General features: G+C 41.3%; 1 protein-coding gene across 21 annotated transcripts in view; it reads left to right on the forward strand.

Moving 5' to 3' along the window:
- The window catches only part of PAK3 (p21 (RAC1) activated kinase 3), a 259,307-nt gene that overhangs the window by 207,536 nt on the left and 27,453 nt on the right, over positions 1-24,318 (forward strand). For all 21 annotated transcript variants that reach the window (XM_023249300.2, XM_023249301.2, XM_023249303.2 and 18 more), the window contains 5 exons: positions 1,401-1,464; positions 19,987-20,035; positions 20,387-20,499; positions 22,247-22,364; positions 23,760-23,859. In XM_023249300.2, the coding sequence (XP_023105068.1) occupies positions 1,401-1,464; positions 19,987-20,035; positions 20,387-20,499; positions 22,247-22,364; positions 23,760-23,859 (444 nt within the window). The remainder of the gene's footprint in view (positions 1-1,400; positions 1,465-19,986; positions 20,036-20,386; positions 20,500-22,246; positions 22,365-23,759; positions 23,860-24,318) is intronic.

Here is a 24,318-nt window from a genome sequence, read left to right on the forward strand (position 1 = left end):
AGAGTCAAAACATGATAAATTAATGGTTTTTTTTTTTTTTTCCTGGGTGGTTTATAACCTTCCTCTACAGTGTTTGGAACAATCCGTAGAAACACAAGGTAGATTGGTGGTTGCCTGGGGATGGGTTGGGAAACCAGGGCAGGGGGATGAAGAGTGCTAACAGGTACAAGGTTCCATTTTGGGGATGACCAGAATGTTCTAAAATGAGATCCTGGTGAAATTTAATAAATTTGCACAACTCAAAAAATTTACTGAAAACCATTGAATGGCACACTTAATTTTTTCCTGTTTAAAAAAATGTTTTACACTGTTTTTGCTGCATCCCACATAATTTGGTAGGTTGTATTTAATTTTAATTTGGTTCAAACTATTTTTACATTTCTCTTGAGGTATCTCCCTTCACACAAGTCTTATTTAAATACCTTGGGATTCTCTAGTCATCTTTCTGTTCACTGAACTTTTATTTGCATCCATTATGATTAAAAAAGGCATTTCGTATGATTTCAATCTTTTAAAATGTAGTAAGACTTGTTGCCTAACATACGATCTATCCTGGAGAATGTTCCATGTGCACTTGAGAAGAATGTGTACTCTGCCATTGTTGGGTGAAGTGTTCTGTGTCCATATGAGCTCCAGTCAATCTATAGTGTTGTTCACTATTTCCTCGTTGATCTTCTCTCTGGTTATTCAATCCATTATGGAAAGTGAGCTATTAATTAAAGTCGCTGACCAGCATGGTGTTGCTGTCGATACCCCCTTTCGTTGCTGTCAGTGTTTGCTTCGTATGTTTGGGAGCACTGGTGAAATCATATTCGAGTAAAGTTGTTGCAAAATATCTGGAGTGCAAGTAGGGCCCTGGGTTTGGGAATGTAGATTTTCCAAAACCATGAGTCTCATTACTTTGTGATTAGACTTTGTTCTTTATGAGCCCATCACCCTTATCACAGTACTGGGAACATAATAATTGCTCAATAGAGATTTGTCCAAAAGAACTGGATGTGATGTAGCTCTCAATTTTACTCCAGTTCAGAGAAGATTGTGATTCTATTAAATAGTGCACACAAGTCCTTAGATGTTTTTATCTCCTAGTCTACCATCTCCTTTTATGGGAACTTTTTATAAATGTTGAGTTGTGTCCAGTCCTTTTTGTTTCCCAAACATCATCAATTTTGAATATAAAAGCAGCATGGGTTATTACAACTACTTTAATTAATGTATTACTGTGTGTTACTTTAATAAAATGTATTATTACCCATGTAAATTACAGAAATTACATGGGAATATCACTCCAGTGTTTTGTCATGGACTCGGGCATTGTAATTTTCAGTATGAAATGAAGGGAGATAAACCAATTTAAATCTTTCTCTCTCTCTTCCTCTCTCCCCCAACCCCAAACACAGGAAGCATTGTGAGTGTTGGTGACCCAAAGAAAAAATACACAAGATTTGAAAAAATAGGTCAAGGGTAAGTGATTGTTATTTGAAATATCAAAAGATAAGCACCAGAGACATACCTTCGCATTCAATAGCAGCCTAGCTTATATTCCTGTTCTGCATTCTCAATATTGGGCTTTCTAGCTGACAGACTGACTGTTAATTAAGCTAAGAATACATCCTGCTGGAATCCGCAGGAATATTGGGCCAACAATGAAGTGTTTAGGGACATTTGAATCCCATATGGTTAGAAGATTCAAACTGATTTCTCTGGAAAAGTAGTAGAGGCATAGAAACCTCTAACTTGTGTGAAAACCCCCTTCCTGCCTGTCCCCCCTACATCTGTATGGATGTTATGCTTAAGATCCTGTTTCATTGTCCAATTGTTAAGGGCCAGAGTGGAGGTAGGGAAGGTCCTTACCGAGAAGTCCAGAGGCAGGCAGAGTTGACTGCTCAAGTAAGAAGGAAACAGATTAATCATTCCTAAATGAGATGGAGTACATCATTTTCACTTAGTATGCTTGTTAAGAATAAAGATCTCTAGGCCCTACCGCCAGAGATTTGATTCAGAAGTCTGGAGTGGGACCCAAGAATCTGAACTTCAGGGAAGTTCCTCAGGAAATCCTGATCGTCAGCTAGGCAAGGGGACCCACGGGGCCGAATCATTCACCAGAGCTAAAGGTGGGAGTCATCGGTTCTATAAACTGACTCTAACTAGGCATGTTTCTCAGACCTCAGTGTGAAACTGATCATGAGGGCCCGAGTAGGCTACAAATGTTTGCAACAGGGAAACGTTTTGTTTAAAGACAAATGAAGTGCTCTTAAGAGAGGTCCTTAAATGGGGGATGGGACAAGATAATTAGATGCATCAACTACTCTACGCCGCCAGGAGCCCAGATGGTACATCTCCAGAGGTCTCCTGGCTAAGAAGGAAGGGGTACTGCTAATGTGCCCACAAAATTATGCTTGCCCTGCAGCCAGCGGAGTCTCTTTTCTTCACGTACTTTGCTGCTTTTCCTTGGACTCTTACGTTCAGAAAATGATGTATAGTACAGAAGCTTGACGAATTTTCACGATTTTTATCCTTTATTTCTTTTTTTTTTTCCTCCTAGCTTCTGTACTAAAGTTTCTTTTGAAATTGCCAACTTATCTCAGGAAATAAGGGAAAGCGTTCGTTAGATATTTTGGCTAGGAGGTAAGAAGGGCACTTGTGGGGAATGTGCCTGATGGGAATCAAGGTAAGAAAACCATAAGAGGGAGACAGAAACTCAGGGAAAAATATATGGCCATGGTTGTTCTTCCGGTGGAAACCATAACACGGCTGTATTCGAAGTTTCTAGAGGCCAAAATGCATACCTATGTGTGCTTTTGCTTCTTTGTCATTTGATATCACTGGTATTCTCTGTTGCTCATAAAAAAAGGACTTTTGTGGTCTCTAGTGATGCCCGTCACCTATCCAGTCAAATAGTATTTCTGCCCCTCACTCTAGAACAGTGCTGTCCGAATAGAACTTTCTACGATGATGGAGATGTTCTATATTTGTGCTGTCCTATACAGTAGCGGTAGCATGTATGGCTGTGGAGCACTTGCAATGTGTCTAAGGCAAATGAGAAACTATATTAATTTAATTTAATTTCTTTGTTTATTACTTGTTCATTGAGCGCCAACTATGTGCCAGGTACTTTTCTAAGCACTAGAGAAACAGAGCTAGGTAATGATGTGAGCCCTCAAGGAACTTACAGTCTATAGCTGTAAATGCCTAACAGAGGGTTACATAGGGTGCAAGGAAGAAGACATTAAGACAAGTCTATTCACCTCACCGAAGTGCAGGGCAGGGCTGGCTTCTATGGCCATTATTTCCTACCTGGAGAGAGAGGCGGGCAGAGAGGGAGGGAGACCCAGAATCCGAAGCAGGCTCCAGGCTCTGAGCTGTCAGCACAGAGCCCGATGCGGGGCTCGAACCCACCAATCGTGACATCGCGACACGAGCCGAAGTTGGACACTTAACTGACTAAGCACCCAGGTGCCCCAAAAGTTGCCTTTTAGATTTTATTATAATCCGGTTGGGGTTTTGGTGGAGCTAACAATAGGAAGGGATACACAATCCACAGAGAAGCAGCATTTCTGATCTTTGCTGTTCAGTATGGTAAGCATGTGACTGTGGAGCATTTGAAATGTGGCTAGTCCAAACTGAGATATGCTGCGAGTACGAAATACGTGTTCATTTCAAAAACTTAGCATGAAAAAAGGGTGCAAAATATCTCAGTAGTAAATTACATTTTGGTTGCCTGTTGAGATGGTATTTTACATGCCTTGTGTTAAGTACGGTGTATTCTTAAAATTAATTTTATCTTTGAAACTTCTTAGAATATAGCTCCCCCCATATTTAAAATACGGCTCACATTATATTTTTAACGGGCAGCTCTGCTCTAGTTGCAGATTTAAATAGGAGCTATTTGTTTATTTATTCAAAAATCAGGGTTGGTTTTTTTTTTTTTAGCTGTCTTTTGGGGAGTGGGAAGTGGAAGATGTTATAATTCTGTTTTGCTTGCTCTTTCCCACTAAGACCCAACTGAGCCAAAAAAAAAAAAAGCATTGAATTTAAAAAAGAAAAAAGTAGGAGATGGTTTCGAATATCTCCCAGATACCAGGTAATGAAGCAAGACTGATTTCGCCAAGAACAAACGTGAGGCTGCCAAGGAACTTTGCATACTCCAAAGACATTTCCCCTCCTAGTTATTTATGCTGCTGACCTCTGAAGGTGCAAAAGGAAAGTTCTGTATTTCTGCCTAACTTTGTAAATCCTCTGTAATCCAAATTGAAAAGTCAAATCCCGCTTGCCACCGCGGAAAGGTCTGTTTTAAATTCCCAGCCAGTTCATCATTTTAAAGAATGTTGAACCCAGTAGATTGTTCACTCATATGCCCAATTAAACTTTTAAATACATCCTTAGAGGGTAGGAGGTCATTTTATTCCTCCTTTTGTCTCCTTGGGTGTCTATCACAGTGTTTTTGTACTTTAGTAGCCCCCCTCAAAAAGGAAAAAAGAGGAAACAATTTTGTACAATTTTGGTCAACAGCAAGAGTTTCCTTGGCCAAGGTCAAAGACGTACAGAGCTTCTCCTGTCTGCCTCTCCCATCTCTCTGGATCTGTTTTTGCCTCAATAAATATTTGTGGAACAAACAAGGAAATGTTTGTTCTTTTTAGCTCTCCTTTTCCTCCGTCCTCTGTGCTTTCATATGTACATATATGTCCATCTTGTTCTTTCGGTCCTCTGTCTCTCCCTCTCTCTGTCTCCGTGTGTCTCTATCTCTTTTTTCTTGTAATAACTCGTTCTGATTCCTTATTCTTTGGGTATTTGTGTGTGTTGCACGTCTGCCTTTCGTTCACGTTGGCTTCATCTTCCACTGCCCATTTTCCAAACCCAAATGGTAGTAATATAAAATCAAGACGCGTTTCTAAATGGCTTTTAAGATAGAAGTAACTTACGATAGAAATAACCAGAATCTATTCATTTGCTGTGATTTCAGCTTGTATTTAATTGACTAATTTTGGTTTTTCATTTTTAGTAGATTTGTGTTCTCCGTTCTTCATTTTTCAAGTGAATGAGCAAAATATGGATTTATTTCTCACTAGACCAAAAAAAGAAAACCACTTAAATTAATTTTCCTTTTACTTAAATTGCTCTCAATGGATTTTTTTTTCCATGAATGATTGGCCTGAGTTAGACAAATGCGTCTCTGCTCTCAGTATATAGGGTTTTTATTTTCTTTTCATTAAGCCTGGTTTTTTTTTTAACTTGTTTTTGCTTTACCTGTTATAACGGTGAAATTCAAACCTGTGTCAGGAATCGTTTGGTGCTAGGAATAATCAGCCCCAGTATTCCAGTTTCAGTCAGCTCCAGGGAACACAGCAGCTTACCCCTGGGAGCCGGATTTGAGAAGAACCTCTCCATTAATCACCCTCATCTACTTGGAAAACTGAATTTTTCCAGTATGGGCTTCTGCCATTATTTCACCAGGTTTCTGTGAAGGCTAAAAATGACATTATTTCACCAGGTTTCTGTGAAAAGTGTTCTATCATTGGCCACCAAATCTGGATGTTTTGAGCAGATGTATGTGAAGTTTAGAAAAAGAAAAGGAAGAAAAGACAAGAGGCCGGGCACCTTCCAAATTACCATTAACGGCATGAGTCTGTCAGAAATCTATCTGGTGAAGACTTCAGAATCTTCACTCTGTGGGATAGTTAATTAAAAGAACTTGTTTAGCAAAGGGGGTGGAGCGAGACAAGAAAATCAAATATTTAGTTTCAGTCAACAGCTATCACTGGCGAGCCTGTGTAATTCTCGAAGAGGCAGCAGCCGTGTCCCTACACAGGGCTGAATTTAGTAACACCAGCAACTGTCCTCACAGGTTCCTCATTAACGTATTTGAATTTGTTTTTACGGCCTTTTCCTAAACGAGAATGCACTGAGAGGCAGACCCCCTTTCTCTCTCGGTTTCACGTTTGCTCTCTCTTCACTATAGTAGACACACATTTTTGAGGACACAACTCAGAGGCGGTTTGGATCCAGTTTAACACATGACTTTTCCAATTCAGTGAATTTTTCCTGAGTGCGGACTACACATGACACACGGAACAGAACACAGTAGTTAAGACCCGGGTTCTGAGAGTCACGGTGACCTCTGTGTTCACCGTCTTTCTGAACATCTGACGGGGCAAAAAGGAGAGTTGGATCAAGGAACGAGCAGGGACCCCCTCACCTCCCTCCCAAACGTGTGTACTTTCGCCCACAATTTTATCCACATGTTTTTCTTCACCGCCCTCTCCCCCACAGACCTCTCCCTGGCTGCCTTGGCCCTAACTGATCTTTTCTGTCTTCAGGCCTGAATCTTACAGCATACATGTATACATCACTCATATCTGAGCTTGCCTCGCCACGTAAAATCGCTTGAAACTGGGAAAACCACGGAGGAGCGAAGGGATGGTTTGGGGAAACCTTGAAGAAAAACAAAGAGCCCAGATTCTGAGCTCAGAAGTCTGTAGGCCAGTTAGTTAATTTCCGAAAACATCAGTGCTGTCGTTCGTAGCACACAGAAGGCCCATACCTCATAAGGTCGTGAGATGCGAAAAACGGAAGGTGCTTAAAATTTTTTGTAATGGTTATTTGTTTTTGAGAGACAGAGAGACAGAGCATGAGCAGGGAAGGGGCAGAGAGAGAGAGAGAGCGAGACCCAGAATCGGAAGCAGGCTCCAGGCTCCGAGCTGTCAGCACCGAGCCCGACGCGGGGCTCGAACTCATGAACCATGAGATCATGACCTGAGCCGAAGTCGTGCGCTTAATGGACTGAGCCACCCAGGCGTCCCGGGAAGGCGTTTAAAGTACTTAGTGCAACACATGACACATAGGGAAGTGCTCAGTAAATGTTAGGTATTAGAGGTGAAAGGTGCACCCACGGCTACTGTTCTGTAGAGCAAAATACACTGAGGAGTGTAACATAATTACAAAGGGGGACATGTGGATGGAGAGGAGGGACAAATCCTTTCTAGCCAGGGAGAGGGGATAAGGAAGGATCCTTAGAGAAGGGTGCATTAGAATAGTGACTTGAGAAGGTATAGGATTTAACAAGTGGGGATTATGGGCAGTTCAGTTGGGGAAGGAAACCAAATGGACACCGGCTTCGGGCTGTGGTATCGCTAGGCCCTGCAGCGGTGTCTGGCATAAAAGAAATCCTTAGCCACTGTTTGGTGACTGCGTATCAAAAAGACCAAAAGAGGCAATCAGCAGCACCAGTCTCATGGACAGTCAAACGTCCAGTTTGACCGGGGAGTTAACAGGAAATCATGCTAAAAAGATCTGTCCGGACTATGTTATCAAACAAAGTGAGAGATACAAGATGCACTGTAATTTGTATTCGTTTGGATAGTTTTTTTAAGTAGGTTGTACTTGGACATGGTGTAACCCTCTGAAGATTCACAAGAGTAGGCAGTGAAAAGTCAACGTCCCTCCAACCCTTGTGCCTTCGCCTCCTTGTATAGAGGAAACCTCCGGAAAGAATTTGTTACTGGTTTCCTAGGTAAAACTCTCATACACTCTCTAAGCACACACACACACGCGCGCACACACACACACACACACACGTACTCATACATCATGTATGCTTGGATAAAAGGTCACACAATGACATAATTAAAAAAAATATATTTATTATTATTGAGAGAGAAAGAGAAAGCACGTGAGCGGGGAAGGGGCAAAGAGGGGTGGAGGAGGGAAAGGAACCAGAGTGGAGACTGTGCTGACAGCAGAGGGCCCAATGTTAGGCTCGAACTCATGAACTATGAGATCAAGACCTGGGCTGAAGCTAGCCGCTTAACTGACGGAGCCACCCAGGCACCCCCAATGACATAATTTTTAAAAACAGTTTTTTTACTTATCTGAACATGTAAACTGTTAGATACACAAATGGTGAATGTCTATTTATGACGTTTAACTTGCTAATCACTCTTATTTATATATTTCAAACCACACATTATATGGGGCACCTGGGTGGCCCTGTCAATTAAGCATCCAACTCTGTCTCAGCTCAGGTCTTGATCTCAGGGTCATGAGTTCGAGTGCCACGTTGACCTCCATGTTGGGTGTAAAGCCTACTTGAAAAACCAGACAACCCCCCCCCCCACACACACATTATATAAAATAATGTTTATGTTGGGAGAGATTTTTCTACTCTCGCATTTCCTGAGTATAATTCAAAATCTTAAGTGCATCTTTAACATCATTGTTTTTGTAATCACTAGAACCCTGCTTTGAGTCACCCAGCAGCTATCCAAGTACATCATCTGAATCTCCTCTAACATCTTTAGATAACAATATTTTTGAATCCACTGCTATTGTGTCCCTGGATATTTTATTTCTGGTTGCAGTTACCCACCCATATAACATTTACATGATTGTTTTGCAGGTGTATATTTAGATCTTCACATCGTAACTCTCCGTGATACCACTTTTTATTTTATTTTTTTAGGTTTATTTATTTACTTAGAGCTCCCTGGGGAGGGAGCAAGCAGAGAAACAGAGAACCCCAAGCAGGCTCCACACTGCCAGTGCAGAGCCCAGTGTGGGGCTCAAACTCATGAATCATGAGATCATGACCTGAGGTGAAATCTAGAGTTTCTAACTTGCACAAGAGTAGAGAGAATTCTACAAAAACCTCCATATTCTTATTGGCCCAATCCAATAGTTATCAATATTTGAATATAATCACAATGCCATGGTAACACCAACACAATTCAGCAATCCCTTGATATCATCTAAAAGCCAGTCTACTCTCAGAGTTCCCCAGTTGTCTCAAAAATGCAGTTTTTATAGTTGATTCATTCAAATTAGCATCCAGAAAAGGTCCACATATCGTGTCTCTTAAATCTCCGTGCTTTAAAGCATTTCCCCTTCTTTTTCCATTCCCACTGATGGATCGACTAAATTAGTCATTGTCTTGTAGAATGTACCACTTTCTGGATTTGTCTGTTAGTTTCATTCAATGTCCTTTAACTTGCTCATCTATTACCTGTATTTCCTATCAGTGGAAGTTAGTCCTCAAAGCTTAAGAAGATTCAAGTTCAACCTTTGGCAACATTCCTTCATAGGTCGGTTCTATGTATTTCATATTATATCAGAAGGCACACAGTGTCTGATCATCCCATTTTTCAGTGATGAATAGATTGACCAGAAGGGTCATTTGCGGGGGGCACCTGGGTGGCTCAGTTGGTTGAGCATCTGACTCTTGGTTTTAGCTCAGGACATGATGTCAGGGTCGTAGGATCGAGCTCCTCATTGGGCTCTGTGATGAGTGTGGAGCCTGCTTGAGATTTTCTCTCTCCCTGTGCCCCTCTCCCCCACTCACACGTGCTCTCTCTCAAATAAATAAATAAATAAATAAATAAATAAATAAATAAATAAATAAGAAAAGTCAGTGGGGACTCCCTGTCCCGTCTAATGCAAAGTTCTTCACCAGCCTTTCATCTAATGGTTTCATCTATTGATGACTGTACTGCCCAAATCAATTATTAAATGAAGGATTACAAAATTGTGTTTTTATTTTTTAAAGTTTATTTATTTTGAGAGAGACAGTGCAAGTGGGAGAGGGGCAGAGAGAGAGCCAGCATAGAGCCCGATGCAGGGCTCGAACCCACAAAGCTGTGAGATCATGACCTGAGCCAAAACCAAGAGTTGGACACTTAACTGACTGAGCCACCCAGGTGCCCCCAGATCGTGATTTTCTAAAACTATCATACCTTCTACATTTTATTACCTGCAGTGCTTTTGTTGAAAAGAACTTTACCTCATCAGCTGGGGGTCTTTGGTTACTCTGAAATATAGTTCATACAGGCAAATCAAGTTAAATGCTTAAGTTTTAATTGCCAATTTCAGTGTAAGGAGTTGGTACCTGAGTTACTTCCAGAAGCATCCTATGAGGGGTGTTTTGATTTTAAGTGAGAGAAGGAAGCATTTTCTTTTATGAAAAAAATTTTATAAGCTCACTGGCCTTTATATATTGAATCCATTTCAGTCAGTTGTATTCACTGTTGTATTTGATGTTCCAACTCTCCTATCGTTGGCTAATGGGTGCCCTTTTCACTGCATTAATTTTGAAAGTGACCTTTACAAAGCTTGTTTATGACATCCAACACTTGCAGTTCTGATCATACCTTCAGAAATAATTTATTTACATCCTTTCTTTCCAATTCTGACAGATATTCTCTATGAGTATCCAAACTGGCATTGATTGAGAATATTTCAACCTAAGGTGTCAATCCCAAATAGTACTTTATGGATAAAAACAAATGAACATGAAGAATGACCATATTACAAGAGAGATTTTATAAGGATTTGAATATAAGGCAATTCCCCTTTTTCCTGAGGAAAAAACTGGGGGGAGCGGATACCATACCTTGTATTTGGGCACATGTGGTACACATCTGTGTGTATTTGTGCATGTACACATGTGTTTGTTGTAAGTATATTTTTAACGCAGGTGGTAACATGTTATAAATCTCCTATTTTGTTCTTTGCCTGTGTCTTAGAGATGGTTTCGTATCAGTACCTCATTCTTTTTAACAGATGTGGTGTTTTTTTTTCTGGATGTACCATAATATAGTTAATCAGCGCCTCATCAATAGACGCTTAGTTTGTTTCCAGTATTTTGCTCACATAAACAAGGCTTCAGTGAAGATCTTCACAAAGAAGCCATTTCATACATATGCAAATCGATCATTAGATTAAACTACTGAAAGTGGAATTGTTACATGAAAGGGTACTTTATAAATTTTTTAATGTTTATTTTTGAGAGAGAGAGAGAGAGAGAGAGAGAGAGACAGCGTGCAAGTGGGGGAGGGGCAGAGAGAGGGAGACACAGAACCCGAAGCAGGCTCCAGGCTCTGAGGTGTCAGCACAGAACCCAACATGGAGCTTGAACCCAGAGGTGTGAGGTCATGAGCTGTGAGATCCTGATCTGAGCCGAAGTCAGATGCTTAACTGACTGAGCTACCCAGGCACCCCACGAAGGGATACTTTTAATGGCCAAGTTGCCCCCCACCATAGAGGTTGTTCCATGTGACGTGCTGACTAACAATGTACAGGAGTGCCTGTTGGCCCACACCCTACCACCGCAGCCCCGTTAATTTATCTGGGAATCTAGGATTATAATAAAAACTCATACACACACTGATTTCCAAAAGGGAGAACGTTTAAGAAGGGGCTCTAGGGGGCGCCTGGGTGGCTCAGTCGGTTAGGCGTCCGACTTCGGCTCAGGTCATAATCTCGCAGTCTGTGGGTTCGAGGCCCACGTCGGGCTCTGTGCCAACAGCTCAGAGCCTGGAGCCCGCTTCGGATTCTGTTGTCTCCCTCTCTCTCTGCCCCTCCCCCAGTCATGCTCTGTCTGTCTGTATATGGCAAACAAGAGGCTATATTGAAGGATCCACTGACCAACAGAATCTGTGTCTGTATGATGCCAAAGTACCTCGGTGGTATACCGCGTCTCTTTGTAGATTACACGAACCCCGCAGCTAAATTTGTCAGAAAGCGACCATGGCAGCACTGCTTGAAACTGATTTCCTCCTGTGAATAAGGACGTTTGGCCACAGGGATTTTGTCCAACGTCTGGATCTTTGCCGATCATATAATTTTATGGAATGATATGATCAAGCCATCAGTAATTGCAGATAAACCTCTTCTCTCATTGTTTTGCAAGACTTCAGTCCCTGTTCCCCTCAACTCATTTTCATTTTAAGGCTTGAGAAAGTAAATATATCATGTTAGGCCTTTCTCAGACTAATCTTCGCTACCCAGTGAGGAGCCCTCTTCTTCTGCCTCTGACATAAAGTTCCCATATGGAAGATGAATCGTTTTGAAACTTGTTTCTTAGAGGACTTGATGAATAACAGCTTGTTTAGAGAACCTGACAAAGGGGTGGAAAGCATAGAACTCAGGGATAAGTGCTGAGAATAAAACCTCTGACTTGTTTTGCTTTGTTCAAGAAACTATGCGCAAGAGCATAAGTGGTGTCTAGTGTGCTTACCCAAGCGATTCTTTGGGTAGGACCACCCAAAGCAGAAAAGTATTTGCTCCCTCATCGGATCTGTTTTGGGCTATACAAGGTAGCGCACAGCTAGGAGGCACTAAATAGATGTCGTCTGAGCTTTATAATAGCCTTTGTGATGAAGGAGATTGGGAATACATTAGCATTTGTGAAGAACAATGTTTATAGAGCACTGGAAGATGCTCTTTGTTCTACTTATTGCTCTTAAATGCACTGTGTTGTGTGCTGTCCCTTGTAAAGAAGGATGATGCCACTCAATCAGCCACCATTAGCAGGGCTTACACTTTGTTTTTTTTTCCAGCCATAGTAATGAGCTTGTATGAAGCCGCCGGCCCCCCTTTCCTGTCTAGGCCGTCTTGAAACCAATGGCGTGCACTGTGTGAAACAGCTGGTTAGGCTTCATGTTGGCCTTTCCAGGGATTAAAGCCTGTAACTGTGGCCTCATTATCACTAGACTGTAACACATGGAGCTCCCTGGCCCCACACCCGTAATGTGTTACAGCTCTATTTAAAATTAGATGACCGCAGATACCCTGGGGACCGTCATGCCCTAGCGAAGGAACAGAAAATTCCCTGTTCCAATCTATAATTCTACTAAGTAAAGACTGGACCACCTGGTCCCGGCTCCATTCTGGGTACTTAGAAAGGTACTTTGACAACATGATCTGTACAAAACTTTACGGTGGTTGTTTGTTTGTTTTTTTTAATTTAGTGATACATTTTTAAGAGGCAAACTACACCAAAGGAAACACTGGAACCCCCTCTGAAAGAGCTGTTGCCTGAGTGGTGACACTGTTCATCACCATTCCTGAACACAACAGGGCATGTGCCTCAACCAAATGAGTAGATGTACGGTAGTATTGGACCATATGATATCTAGGTATTTTTATGACAGGTGCATTAGTATAGCAAGATAAGGGCCTACATGTAGTAACTGTGTTTTGAATACTCAGCAGAACAGAAAGTCCCCCCCTAAGAACTAGCCCACTCTTGGCCACATGAGCAATCTTAATGGAGTCTGAAAACAAAAGAACCATCTCCTATTGTTATGCCAAAGGAATCAAACCGAGTTGTGCAGGGGCAAACTAAATGGCTTACAGAGGGGGCATGCGGACTAAGTTAAGCAGGAAATTAGAGCCAAGAGAAATATTTTAGGCAGGCACTTTCGCATAGTAGATACAAGGCCAGACTTTAGGAAGTACCACGCTTGCCCTTAGCATTGATGTAGAAAAGCTAAAGATCTGTAATGGAACATGAAATGGTAGTTAAGAGCATGGACTGTGGAGTCCAACTAATGCATTTGTGACTTCAGCTGCTGACAAACTCTGTAACCTTGGGCAGGTTACTTAGCATTCCCCAGTTCCAGGTTCCTCATTTGTAAAATTGTATAGGGTGAGCAGCGAGATCGCCCATTTGTAGAGAGCCAGCAGAGTGTAAGGTTCAATAAACAAGATGGCCTTTTCTAGCCGCAGAAGTAGGAGTAGATGTAAAAAAACAACCATCCTTGGGGCACCTGAGTGGCTCAATCGGTTAAGCGTCTGACTTCAGCTTGGGTCATGATCTGGTGATTCACAGGTTCACGTCCCATGTCAGGTTCTGTGCTGACAGCTCGGAGCCCGGAGCCTGCTTCAAATTCTGCGTCTCCCTCTCTCTCTCTCTCTCTCTCTCTCTCTCTCTCTCTCTCTCTCTCTGCCCCTCCTCTGTTCACGCCCTGTCTCTCTCTCTCTCTCTCAAAAATAAGTAAACATTAAAAAAAATTTAAAAAAAAAACATCCTCAGTGTGGATTAAATCCCTGTGACCTCATTAACATCATATTTATGCTTATAAAACCTTAAATGTGAATATCGCCCTATCCTTCTGGCTCCCTTGCTCTTATTACCATGAGGCTCTCCTTGGATCTCCCTGAGCTCTCCAGTCGTCTTGCCCTCTTCCTGTTCTCTTAGTCAGTGAGCTTCCTTCTAGCCTCACTTGCCTGCCTTTCTTTCCCTCCTCAAACCCATTTCCATGCTGAAATACGAGTGATTAATCTAAATTATAAATCTTACCATGCTGTGGCTCTGGCAACTACTCATGATCATGGCTTGACATCGGCTCTTAGCAGGAGGCATCAAAACCTGATGAAGATTGCTGATAATTAAATGGACTTGTCTTGGGAGGAAAAGGGAGAAATAGTGCATTGTTTGTTTCTTTCGAGACTCTTTAGGCTAGATGCCAATGTTTCCATTTGAGTACTAAGTGCTTGGCCAGGTCAAGAAGAAATTGTTGATGAAGTATCTAATGTGATGCCAAGAACCCAGCAGTACTCATCACGCTGTAATTGATGATGAGGCCCAACAGTTGAGCAATCTGTTGGTTTAATATTCTTGAACCATCGTGGAGGTTAACTGAAATATCTCTTGCTCAAAATTGGGAGGCTTTTGTTAGTTACTAGCTGTGTCATCTTGGGGCACATTCATTCTACTCTCTTGGCTTCAGATTTCCCATCTTTAATGAAGTTAAACTGGATGATCTCTCTTTTCCCTTGAGTCCTGATAAGGCATGCTTTCTTTATACCATCTGAGTGACTGAGGTTTGGAGGAAACAAAAACCCCATCATAAACAAATGTTCCCCCCATTGCAATCTGGCTTCGATATAACTGGAATGGAGAGATAAGAGCGATCAATGTAATTAACTGGCATAAAAATTAAATTGACAGTGTTGACCATTTTGGCCCACCAGCCCAATATACTCGAGAACTGGGAGTTTTATCTTTCATATTTGTTAGTTTGATTCCTGTTATTCTTATGTCCCAAAATGCTGCATGGAACTGCCTTTTTTTTTTCTTAAAGTGATTGATTGATTGATTTTGTAAAGATAGCCTTTGAGATACTTCAACATAGCCCAGGCTGTTACAAGGCCCATTTCGGGGGGAATCAGTGTGACATGTTTGTTGGTTCAAAGATTGTTTCTTTAGGAGTATACACTACTGTGCTTCCCTCTTACAAGGAAAGTGCTTCCCAGCTTCACCACAAAGGATCCCTTCATTTATTTGTTTTTATGAACTCCAGGACATGAATAATTAAAAGTATTAGACCATATTATTAAACAATAGCTTATTTCTCAGATTTTGTTAGGCAAACACTGTGTAACTGCTGCTTAGAGCTTTTGATCAGTGAGCTATGCAAGGTAATCAAGAGTTATCATTCTAGCTGAAAAGAAATGTATTTCTTTGAAATGAAGAAATCTTTTTTTATGAAAAGAAAATGATATTTTAATTAGTCCCACCTCAGGTAAATGTAAAATTCCTGTTAGGAATTTGGAAATCAAATATCTTGGAATCTCCCAGATATTTAAATGAGATGCCTAATAATAATATAATATAATATAATATAATATAATATAATATAATTCCTAATAATAATGGCTATTATTATCATATTAATGGTTATTACATTAATAATGGTAACTATTATTATTAGGTTGGTTGTTGCCTAATATATTCATTAAGTTCCCAAACTATAGACTATGGATGATGATGGTGATGATGATGTCAGTGCTGATGTGTATTGGCAATGTGTTTGAAGAACTGGCTTTCACCACCGTATACATTTAATCCTCCTTTATTCCTGAGCTACATAGAGGTTAAATTACTTACCCAGGGTCACACAACTAGGAACCGGTGGGATTTGAACCCAGGAAGGATTGAGCAGATGGGGGCAAGGACTGTGGTTCATAACCTATGAGCAGGCAAGGAGAGCACTTGGCTCAAAGGAGTAAGTGAAGGAGAGACATTCACATTCATACCAGTTGAATCTTAAATTGGTGGACTATGGGAAGGCATCAGAGCTGTCGTGTGGAGAAGGGTTTGAGGTGCAAAGATCAAGTGGGAGGCAGGGCACGAAATTGTATTCTGCAGGTTAGTACCTGAGTTTGCGTTGAGGATTCTGTGAGGGCCAAAAGTTGGGCTGACCAAGAACTTATTGATCAGAGCTGTGAATTCCAAGCGCCTGACATGTTTGGGGGTGGGGGGTGGGGTGAGAAGAGGGGTGGAAGAGAATGTCACCATTTTAAGGCTGGGAACAAGAGTTGAGGAAGGAGAAAATGGCTCCCCCTGGACAATTGCATGTAGGCGCTAAGGTGGGAGAAGGGAGAATGAGAAAAGCTAATTTTTTAGTTAATAACTGATGTTCTAGAATTTCAGGGCCTTTAGACCTCTGTGGATTAGGGATTTGTGGCAATTCTATACCACAGAATGCCACAAAATCCAGGATATTGGGATTCCAGCGTTAGGACTCTAGCAATTTAAGACAATGAAATGCTGAGGGAGGTTGGGGGGCCCCAAACCCAAGGATTTGAAAGGTAAATCTCTAGAGATGTTAAACACTAATCCCCTTTGCACTCCAAGTCAATCACAAGTTTAGCTTTTAGGACAGTAGAAATGGGATTGGGGGCAGGGGACAGGGTGGTGAATAGGGGAAAGCCACTGGGGCAGGGATGTTGGGCCTCTCTCCCTAGCAGCTTTAGCTGGAGCAGCTCCTATTTTATATTGAGGGATTTTTACATATGGTTTTGTTCAATAAAGGCATTCCAAAAAGAAAGAAAAAGGCAAAAACACTAAGGAAAAAAAGGGACGTGGAACCTCTATAAAGCATTCCAGTAAGCCCCCTTTGTCTTTTGTCCTTTTTGTTTCTTTTTAAGTTTATTTATTTTTTTTGACAGAGAGAGAGAGACAGACAGAGAGAGAGAGAGAGAGAGAGAGAGAGAGAGAGACAGAGAGAGAGAAGGGGAGGGGGGAGGGTAGAGAGAGAGGGAAAGAGAATCCCAAGCTGTCAGCACGGAGCCCAACGTGGGGCTCGATCTCACAACCGTGAGATCATGACCTGAGCCGAAATCAAGACTCGGCTGCCCAAGCTACTGAGCCACCCAGGTGCCCCACTACCTTTGTCCTTTTTGAAAACAGGGACAAGCACTAGCAAGGATGTTTTGGCTTGGAGATGGGGAAGTAAATTGATAATAATAGCAGTTACCGTGTTAAGCACCAACTCTGATCTGGGCACAGGACTGAATGCTTACATAGATTGTGCCTTTCAATTTCCTGTGGGTCTGTGAGGAAGATGCTATCATTATCTCATTTTGCAGATACTGTTACTTTTATGGCATCTGAAGGAAATGTGCAAGAAAAGGTATTTTTTAAATATTTATTTATTTTGAGAGAGAGAGAGAGCATGTATGAGCAGGGGAGAGGCAGAAAGAGAGAGAAGGAATCCCAAGCAGGCTCAGCACTGTCAGTGCAGAGACAGATGTGGGACTCGATCTCATGAACCACGATAATCACGTTCTGAGCTGAAGTCAGGAGTCAGATGCTTAACCTCAGACTGAGCCACCCAGGTGCCCCAAGTAAAGGCATTTTTGAATATAATTCTACAAACAGATTTAGGTAGTTGTTCGGGGCAAGGTGATCTATTCTTTTGAGCCCAGGTGATTCTTAGTTCAGAAGGACCGATCACAAAGTGGCCCCTGAAATCAGAAATGTCGGATAGCTTATTCCACAAGGGAAGTGCTTTATGTTGGTTTATGTAGAAGATTCCTCCACAGAAAGGAAAGGTTTAGTTGCAGTTAGATGTTTGTTTGAAAAGACTTTTATTAATTTGTTCATTCAGCAAATACTTAATGAGCATGAACCGCGTGCTCTGAACCCAGAATCTCAAATATACAAAACTGAGAGGCTGATTTCACATCAGCCTCAAACCTGAGGAATTTCTGAAACTTGTAAGTCCTGCTTTAGGTGACACCTGTTGAGTAAGGGCAATTTTTTAGTCAAGTTCCAATAGATATGTATGTACCTATGCAGAATGAAGAGAGCAGAATTTGTAGATTGTACATCATGAAATTCAAGAACCTTAGAAATTAGGGAGCTTGGCTGGCTCAGTCAGTGGAGCGTGTAACTCTTGACCACGGAGTTGTGAGTTCAAGCCCCACGTTGGGCATAGATACTACTTTGAAATAAATTTTGTGGGGCTCCTGGGTGGCTCAGTCAGTTAAGCATCCAACTCTTGATTTCAGCTCAAGTCATGATCTCATGGTTCATAAGTTCAAGCCCCAAGTCAGGCTCTATGCTGATAGCACAGAGCCTGCTTCACATTCTCTCTCACCCTCTCTCTCTGCCCATCCCCCACTCATTCTCTCTCTCTCTCTCTCTCTCTCTCTCTCTCTCTCTCTCTCAAAAACAAAAAACCCAAAACCTTTAAAAAATAATAAAAATAATTAAATAAATTTGAAAATTTCAAAAAATAAAGAACTGTAGAAATAAAGTGGCCCATTTCCTATAGTTTACAGGTCAGAGAGTCAGACAGACTTGGACTATAAGCTGTTTAACTTAGGGCAGGTCACTTCACCTCTCTGAGCCTCAGCTTCCTTGTCTGTAATGTGGAGGTAGGTAATAGACATAAGGTGATTTATATTAAATTCTTAGTGCATTGTCTGACATGCGCAACATGCTCCATATATTTTTTACTGTTCTTGTGATCACTGTTTTCTCAGTTGAGGGGACTGAACCCCAGAACAGGGAAGTGACTGGCCCAAGGTCACACAGCTTGTTGATGTTAGGATAAATATTAGGACTCAGATCTCTCTTAGTAGTCAAATAGTCCTTATACTACCCCACTCATTTTATTCATTAGGAGCAGTAATGTAAACTTCCTAGGCTTAGGAGAAATATTTTGGTTCATCCAAGTAGAAGAAGGGAGAAGAATGGCAAAGAAATGGCTGACATAAGAAAAGAAATCCTGGACCCAGAAAACAAAAGAGCAAGTGATGTATAGAGAACAAAGGAGAAACAACAATTACTAGAAATTTTAAGTAGCAATGTTGGAGCATTACCGTGTCCTGTGAATCACAGGACTGATCTCCATTCTTATTCCTTTACTCACCACAAACATTTCGATGAAATTGACGGGGTTTTCCTTTTTCTTGGGAATAGAGGTGGGGATGTGGTTCAGAATGCATGTGTGTTTCACAGAACGTTGTCACTGTGAATTCACCTTCACTACACAATTTCTATGTGCAAAGCAAAGACCCCTACAATTGAAGTTAGAATGGGAGCATGAATACTACCAGGACCTTAGGAATGATAGATTTTTAAAGGGTGGTGGGTTGGAGGGAAACGTCATAGTAGAAGCTGTTGAGAAATTTTGAAAAAAAAAAATGTCTCAACAGTAAGGCCGTGTTGTCGTTACTTGGTGTAGCTGCAGCACTAGGTAAGTACGGCACTGAGTGTGATTGATTTGTTACATAAAAATATTCTTAAGAGTCAGAAATCTATGAGGGGTGCCCGGGTGGCTCAGCTGGTTGAGTGTCCGCCTTCGGCTCAGGTCGTGATCTCACGGTTTGTGGGTTCGAGCCCCGCATCAAGCTCTGTGCTGACAACCTGGAGCCTGGAGCCTGCTTCGGATTCTGTGTCTCCCTCTCTCTCTGCCCCTCCCCAACTCATGCTCTGTTTCTCTCTGTCTCAAAAATAAACAAACATAAAAAAAATTTAAAAAAAAGAGAGATCTATGGGAAAAGCACTCTGTCCATGTGCTAAGAGGAAAGGTTAATTTACAGTTGCCTAAACAAGAGATGATGTATTGTTTCCTAAACCGTACTTCAGTTTAATCAGAGGACTACAATGTTAGCTGTTGCCACATCCGGGGAGTATTCAGAATATTCCAGGAGCTTCCTAAAAGGAGCAGGGCCATTTTGCTCAATTCATTACTGCATAGTGCTGGAAAGTCCGACTGGAATTACTGGCCCACCCAAAGGGATACATTAAGGCTGTTTCAGCTGTAATTACCACACAAAAGGGGCGTTCCGTGGTTATTTCATCCTTGAATCTTGAGTTTGCTGATTTCCCTCTCCTAAAAATGACATGTTATTTCAAGTAAAATCTATGGATAGCAGCTGGATTGCTTATTCATTTGATAACTTTCACCTTCACAGGGCATCAGGTACTGTTTATACAGCGCTAGACATTGCAACAGGACAAGAGGTGAGTGCTAACATTCAATCCTGATTTTTTAATTGTCCTTTAATTCACACGAATCACATTTCTTCTTTGATAGCACCTATGTCTGATAAAATGGGCGGCACTGGGTTGACATGGGAATCTATTTCATAGATGTCCAAAGTGTCTAAAGTGGATGGTTTACTCGTGATTGACCAAAGAAAAGGGGTATGGGTTTGTGGCACTGAGAAAGAGCCTAGTAAGATAAAGAATTTGTATGCCTTACTCTGTGTGCCAAATATATATATATGTATATATATATATATATATATATATATATATGCGTGTGCGTGTTTAATGACTGTAACTCATTTGTGCATTTTAATCACCATTCAGGTGGCCATAAAGCAGATGAACCTTCAACAGCAGCCCAAAAAGGAATTAATTATTAATGAAATTCTGGTCATGAGGGAAAATAAGAACCCCAATATTGTTAATTATTTAGATAGGTAAGTGGTTTCCCTCATTGTGTACTTGTTTTCTTTTCTTGGCAAATTATTTTATTTAGCATCTGTTCATTTAGCATCCGTTCTCCAAATACTTCTCAAATGCTAGAAAAACCTCGTGGATGCTGCAAAAGAGTAGAGTATCACATCTATTGCTAAATTTGCACCCACTTTTCTTTGTCCACCATCAAACATTTGAAGACACATTTTATGGTCTCACTTCTAAGCATGAGCAGTTTGTGTAATTTCCTTTTGAGCATCGTGACTCCGTGTTGGCAGGAAATAGACTACTGCGTATAGAGGAGAGCTGCGGTGTTTTAAACACTTCATCAACTGTTTGGAGCCAGTGCAGTCTCTGGGTGTCTAAGTGAAGAGGGCTGGCTGTAATGGCCCCGCTTTAATGGGCGCTTTGTGATTAACTGACAGTGAGGTCTAGGGAATTGAGACTTTAATCTCAAACCTTTTTCCTAGACCAGGTAATTAATGTCTCTTTCATCAGTGGTATTAGCAGTGGGTTATAAATAGGCATTTAAAGACAGCGCTAACTCTTCACTTGTGGTTAACATCTGTCTCATTCAATTTCAGTAAGTGTTTGTTTAGCACCGCTGTGCTGTGTACTCTGGGGGGATATAAAGGAAGTAAGACTAGGTCTGCAACCTCAATGAGCTTAAAATCTTGCTTTCTGTGTTTTGTGCCAGGTGGACCGGTGGGAAAGAAAGAGGGGAAAAGGGAGATTAAAAAAAAAAAGGAGTCAAATTTTACAGGCGAAGCCTATGTTTCATAAAGTGCCATTTAGGGACTATCTGTAGCAGAGGGACTTCACTCTGCTTTTTTCATGTTGTCAAAATGGCATTTGTACAAAATGGAGATTTCTAGGATGCTTTCTGTTACTGATGAGGTAGAGCCTGTAATTTTCACATTTAATAGGCTCCCCAGGTGAATCTTATAGGCACTGCAGTTCGAGCACCACTGGATACAAAGTCTTGCTTCTTATTGATGTCAAACTTAGGGCAGGACAGGATCAGTGGGCTCACTCCATTCTCCAAAATTTCTCTCTCGCTGAGTTGGGGCGGGGAGGGGAAGAGAGACCCGATCATCCTGCTACTGTGCCTTCAGATGACTCCAGATGTTTTGAATTTTGTCCAAATTGTAGGGCTCTGGTGACCTTCCTCCCCATGTTTGATCATCTGCGCGTGCTCCTCAATAGGTGCCTAAAGAAATTGGGCGTGTTGCCCCTGATTTCTGCTGGAGGATTGAGACCTCAGCACGGTAAATCCATTGTGAACAGGAGTCTTTTTGATTCAGAAACTGCTTGAAAAGAGTTCAGTAATTAATCCAGTAGCCTCAAAATCAATGCTGAGATCTGAATGCATATCTTGCAACTCTGTATACCATGGGCCAGTTCAGTCCAAGAAGTCAACATTATGGCATATGATATAACATAGTGGCTATTCACTGATCCTGTTTATTGAAAGTAGCTTTTATAGTGGAATGACTGACAGTAGTCAGTCACCAGAGGCCTCCTTGCTCTTTTCCTTCCTCCATGGTGTGCCGTTATATCTGATGATCCTTTGACTTTCATGCATATTCTCTAATGCTAAGGAATATCTCATCACCGTCATGGATATTTTCCTCTTGTTATATAATATGGCCAAATGCAGACATTAATTGTAAATTACCTTAATGGGGATATAAAAGAGTCCCCACTTCCTTAGACCTGAGTCAAAGTCTTTTTACTCTCTTCTTATAGCTACTTAGTGGGTGATGAACTATGGGTGGTCATGGAATACTTGGCTGGCGGCTCTTTGACTGATGTGGTCACCGAGACCTGTATGGATGAAGGCCAGATAGCAGCTGTGTGCAGAGAGGTAAGAAAACAGAGTGTTTCTAGCAGATGACAACACTAAAACCGGCAGTTCTTTTTCTGTGATTATCCAGAATGTGTAGAACATCAGAGCAATGATCGCGTGTCTTTTCTATGAAAAAAAAATTGGAGAGCCTAACTTCAATTTAAATCCTTTCCTAATCGCACTTTCCTACCCTCCCTTCCCAGCCTGTTGTATATTCTGGTCATTTTGCTATGGATCTTTTGAACTCTGTTATGCCATTTGCAAGGTGAATGCTCGGCCTGCATGTTGTAGTCTCAATGAACACGGAAAATAGCAATGGTGGCACAGAAGTCTCTTCACATTTGGGGGGATTTTTACACGCTGATGATTTTGTCCTGCACGCACAACGTGAGCCACGTGAATTACAAACCACTATAATCCCATCATTCTCGAGAAGGCAATTTAAGCAAGGTCCTCCTTCAGCCCAGACAGTCGTTGCTTTCACAGTCCAATTTGGACATCCCTCACCCCCCTCCAGGGGGCCTGAGTCTGCCTCTTTTCCAATAACGGTGTCATATCCCTGGTTTTGAGCTAAATGGAGGACATGTTTTCTTATATTTTTTTCGATATTTAAAAACACATCCCTCTTTGGAGTCTCATCCGGGGCATTACCCTCCACCCCATTCATGGTGGTGAGGTTTTCTCTAGACACAAATAGGAACTCTGACCCACTGCTGCAACTTGAAAGCCAATGGCGGGAACACAAAACCAAGTAATTTCGGCCAGTCTTTGCTTGCGTTTTATTTTAAACGGTTTGCTCAAATTTCTTCCTCCCTTGCTCTCCTCCCATCTGCCTTTCCTCCTCCCCAAGGATGTACGCATATCCACCAAACACATGTATTTTCTATTCATGCAGTGAAGCAAGCTTCTAATCCTTAGGAGAATATTCTACCCTGAGTCTACGGTTTCCATGTTGCATGGTGCAAAGCCATTTCCAAGCAAGTAACTGTAGCCACTTCATAGACTAGCAGTGGTTCCCAACCATGGCTGTCCATCAGAGGTAGCTTGGGGCACTCGTTTTAAAGGCAGATTCCTGGGTCCCACTTCAGGCCTACTGAATTAAATACCATGGATACAGAAGCTTAGTACACCTGTTTAAGACCAAGCTGAATCCGTACCCTCCAGATACTAGGTCAAAGTACGATTATTAATTGGTTAGTTTGGCTGACTCAGAAGCTTTTATAATGTATTCTGCTAAGTTACAGCATTGATGTAAACAGTAATGTGATTTCAAAATGATAATACAATAGTAATCTATTTTCCTTGACAATGCAAAAGTATGCCTTTGCCCCAAGTATATCTAGAAACGAAATGTAAATTGTTTTAAATTCTTTGCGATATAATTAGAACTTTTTTTTTTTTCTGATTCAATAGTGCCTCCAAGCTTTGGATTTCTTGCACTCAAACCAAGTGATCCATAGAGACATAAAGAGTGACAATATCCTTCTTGGGATGGATGGCTCTGTTAAATTGAGTAGGTATTTTGGTTCAGATGGTGTTTGAAAGAATATTGGAGGATTTCTGCTCATTTACTGTCTATCTTGAGATGAAAATGGCTATTGAAGGTGATTGGTTTAAAGGCATTTAGAGCCCAGTTTGAAGAATTTTTTTCTAATTCTGTGTTCCTGTAGATCGTGGCCAGATTCTGAGGGGTTAACATTTCAGAATTTCTAGTGACTTCTATCTGCTGGATGATAAATACCTAAATAGAAAGCTGAAAGATTCTATAAGTTAAAAGGAACAGTAATGGGGAGGGAACCAGACTGAGGTCTAGGAAAAAATGACATCACATTCATAAGTTATTTCAGACCCTTTTAAAATCAGGGCCACTGGAGAGATCAGGTAATAATAGATATGAGCTAGGGAGTTGTGGAAGCTCAGTGTCGAACAGAAGAAGGTACAGCCATATCTGAAAGTGATCTATTGTTAAAAA

The sequence above is a fragment of the Felis catus genome, chromosome X, assembly GCF_018350175.1.
Source record: "Felis catus isolate Fca126 chromosome X, F.catus_Fca126_mat1.0, whole genome shotgun sequence".
Classification (NCBI taxonomy): domain Eukaryota; kingdom Metazoa; phylum Chordata; class Mammalia; order Carnivora; family Felidae; genus Felis; species Felis catus.